The following is a 3,455-nucleotide window of genomic DNA, read 5'->3' as shown; positions in this document are numbered from 1 at the left end:
GCGAATTTTGAAATTTTATAAAGATGACTTTCAAGTTTCAAAGGCAAAATGAGATAAAAATCGAGTTCTAGCAGGCAAAGTAAAGCGAACTTTGAGTTTCACGGAATAAAGAACGACCTTTGAGTTATAAGAAATAAAATGAGACTAAAATCGAGTTTCAAAAGGCGTAATGAGATAAAAATCGAGTTCTAGCAGGCAAAGTAAAGCGAACTTTGAGTTTCACGGAATAAAGAACGACCTTTGAATTATAAGAAATAAAATGAGACTAAAATCGAGTTTCAGAAGGTGTAGCTAAAAATAATAAATTTGAGACCAACTTGAGACGAACAAAAATTAGAGGTCCAAAGTGGAAGCACCACTACAATGGAAGGATCAAATTTATAATTCATTTAGTTGAATTGACTCCAAAATTCAAAATAAATAGGAAACGGACACTGAGAAAGAGATAAAAACACGAAACCAATAACTCAGGCACTTGCTTCGCTCACAAACCAGCCTTTATTTCAGTGCTTTTAACCCAACACACTCTGAGTCGCTGACCCCATCAATCATCCACACCACCTCGCCCCACAGTTTTCATCCTTCTCTCCTTCTTCTTCCTCTCTCACCAGCACCAGGTACTACTACACATATACTTGTTGTACTAATAATAATAATAATAATAATGGAGTACTGCATGGAAGCAAGGGCCTTGAAATCGAGTCTGCGCAGAGAACTGGCCGTGAAGTCGACCCAGCATGTTCTGTTGGAGGAACTTTGGTGTGCTACTGGAATTTCTGGTGTGCCCTGTGAGGATTTTTCAGTGGATGACCTTCTTGACCTCTCCAATGGCGAATTCGGAGACGGTTACGTTGAAGAAGAAGGAGAAGAAAGAGACTCAGTTTCTGTGGATGATGAAACTTCCAATTCAAGCAATTCGGTCTTGGCTGACTCCGACTCCGGTCTGGCAACCCAGCTCTTAGTTCCGGTAACAATCTTTTGAATTGACAATTTTTTGTTTAATTCTCTTTTAAATTATGTAACATTTTGAAATTAAATTTTGGGTTTTGGGCTAATTTACAGGACGATGATTTAGCAGAGCTTGAATGGGTTTCTCATTTTGTGGACGATTCTCTTCCGGACCTCTCTCTATTACACACAATTGGTGTCCAAAAACCGGAAGCTCTTCCTGCGAATCGGTCTGAACCGGAACCCAAACCGGCTCAATTAAGAGCTTCTCTGTTTCCTTTTGAAGTCCAATTCAAGCAATTCGGTCTTGGCTGACTCCGACTCCGGTCTGGCAACCCAGCTCTTAGTTCCGGTAACAATCTTTTGAATTGACAATTTTTTGTTTAATTCTCTTTTAAATTATGTAACATTTTGAAATTAAATTTTGGGTTTTGGGCTAATTTACAGGACGATGATTTAGCAGAGCTTGAATGGGTTTCTCATTTTGTGGACGATTCTCTTCCGGACCTCTCTCTATTACACACAATTGGTGTCCAAAAACCGGAAGCTCTTCCTGCGAATCGGTCTGAACCGGAACCCAAACCGGCTCAATTAAGAGCTTCTCTGTTTCCTTTTGAAGTTCCGGTCAAACCTAGAACCAAACGCTGCAGACTGGCCAGCCGGGATTGGTCCTTGTCCTCTTCATCTTCACCGTCGTCGCCTTCTTCTTCTTCGGGTTCGGGGTTTTCATTTTCAACCCCTTGTCTAATCTTCAACCCGGTTCAAAGCATGCACGTATTTGTTGGTGAACCGGCGGCTAAGAAACAAAAGAAAAAACCGGCGGTCCAAACAGGGGAGGGTTCAATTGGGGGACAGTTTCAGCGGAGGTGTAGTCATTGCCAAGTTCAGAAGACTCCACAATGGAGAACTGGTCCGCTTGGTCCTAAAACGTTGTGTAATGCATGCGGCGTTCGGTTCAAGTCTGGCCGGCTTTTCCCGGAGTATAGGCCGGCTTGTAGCCCGACCTTCTCCGGTGATGTCCACTCGAATAGTCACCGTAAGGTGTTGGAGATGAGGAAGAGGAAAGAGATTGGCGAGCCCGAACCGCGGTTGAACCGGATGATTCGGAGTTTTTGATGGGTTAAAGTTAGAGAATAGTGCACTTGAACCGGATCGAATGGGATGGACCCAATTGTGTTGTACATTTTTGTTGGTGGTTGGCTGTAGTAGTGGTGGTAGTACTAGGCTTTTAGGAAGCTTTTAGAATTTAGCCATGGTTTTAGGTTTTAGCTCTATACTTTTTCTTGTATTATTAATTAATGGTCTCCATCTTGTTACGGTAGTCGAAAGATGGCCCCGTAGTAAAAGAAATTAGTGTTTAAACCCTTGTGATGAAATTTGTTAAAAATTAAATCCAACATTAAAAGTTATGTAAATAGAAATTAAATCCAACATTAAAAGTTACGTAAACTCTACGTTAATTGGTAGTGCGGGATCCTCACATTAAAAGTTTTGTAAACTCAATGTTAAGTTTCGTAAACTCTACGTTAACTCATTCTGCGTTCGAAGTCCTCAGACCTAAAGGGAAGAAAAGAAAAAGGTCATTCAGCGTCCCTCCCAATTTGAACTGGGATCGAACTGAAACTGTCTATTGAAATCATAGAGTGGAGCGATGAAACCATGAAATCACGATCAGCAGGTTGTTAGGGTTCTGTGAGAAATCAACTTGAGTTTGAGTGAGAGAGAGAATTGAAATTTTTTAGGCTCACAAAAGTATTGAAAGGGGTTTACAGGTATGAAGTTTTCTTGTTTTGATTTTTGATTGATGTTGAATCGGGCTTTTTTTCTTATTGCTGCTTTTTTTTTTTTTAAAGCAATGAAAAAGACAAATTTTAGCTCACATGTAAAATATTGATAGTTGACGAAACTTTTAATATTAGGCTTAATTCCTAACAGATCTCAACACATGATTTAAATCCTAATTTTTTAAGACGAGCTATCTTCCAATTTTCTTATTATCACATGAAACTATGAATCCAATTAGGTATTATTAATTTGTTTTGCAGGTTTAAAATTAATGGAGAAAGGGGGATATAAATTTAGGGTTTGAGTGGAGCTTTGGACCTTCCGGTTTTTTATGGATGGGGAATCTTTCAATCGTTTGTTTTTTTTTTTTAATTTTTTTTTTTAACAAATGATATTATCTATACTAAAACAAAAAGGGTGAGCTTTGCCTTATAATGAGAAGGAATTAGGCTTAGTCTCATAATAGACTAGCAATAATCTGATTCGAATTTGCCTTTCGCGAGAATCAAACATAAGACTTCTCACTTATAAGTGAAGAGGAATGCTACTAGACCGTAAACTAAGTGGCTGATGGATGTGGAATCTTGAAACATTAGAAATTGGGTAATGTTAGAGAGACCAAATTTTTAAACAAAATTTTGTAAACCAAATGATGTGGTTGTGGATGATTAGATTATTAATTAAGTGTCAATTAACGTTTTTATTTTCAATTAGTAACATAT

The 3,455-nt window shown here is 38.6% G+C and overlaps 1 protein-coding gene across 1 annotated transcript; it reads left to right on the top strand.

Moving 5' to 3' along the window:
- Positions 1–466: 466 nt before the first annotated feature.
- Positions 467–2,740, top strand: LOC137726543 (GATA transcription factor 5-like). The gene is made up of 2 exons (XM_068465475.1): positions 467–967; positions 1,396–2,740. The coding sequence occupies exons 1-2, from the start codon at positions 665–667 to the stop codon at positions 2,062–2,064; spliced, it is 972 nt and encodes a 323-aa protein (XP_068321576.1). The 5' UTR covers positions 467–664; the 3' UTR covers positions 2,065–2,740.
- Positions 2,741–3,455: the final 715 nt, after the last annotated feature.

The sequence above is a fragment of the Pyrus communis genome, chromosome 2 (genome assembly GCF_963583255.1).
Source record: "Pyrus communis chromosome 2, drPyrComm1.1, whole genome shotgun sequence".
Classification (NCBI taxonomy): Eukaryota; Viridiplantae; Streptophyta; class Magnoliopsida; order Rosales; family Rosaceae; genus Pyrus; species Pyrus communis.
This window is presented reverse-complemented; position numbering and strand designations above follow the sequence as displayed.

Excerpts from the sequence above, each read along its gene's own strand:
- LOC137726543 (XM_068465475.1), top strand. The coding sequence starts at position 665 with ATGGAGTACTGCATGGAAGCAAGGGCCTTGAAATCGAGTCTGCGCAGA. Across the intron at positions 968-1,395 it reads CAACCCAGCTCTTAGTTCCG|GACGATGATTTAGCAGAGCT; the intron begins GTAACAATCTTT and ends GCTAATTTACAG.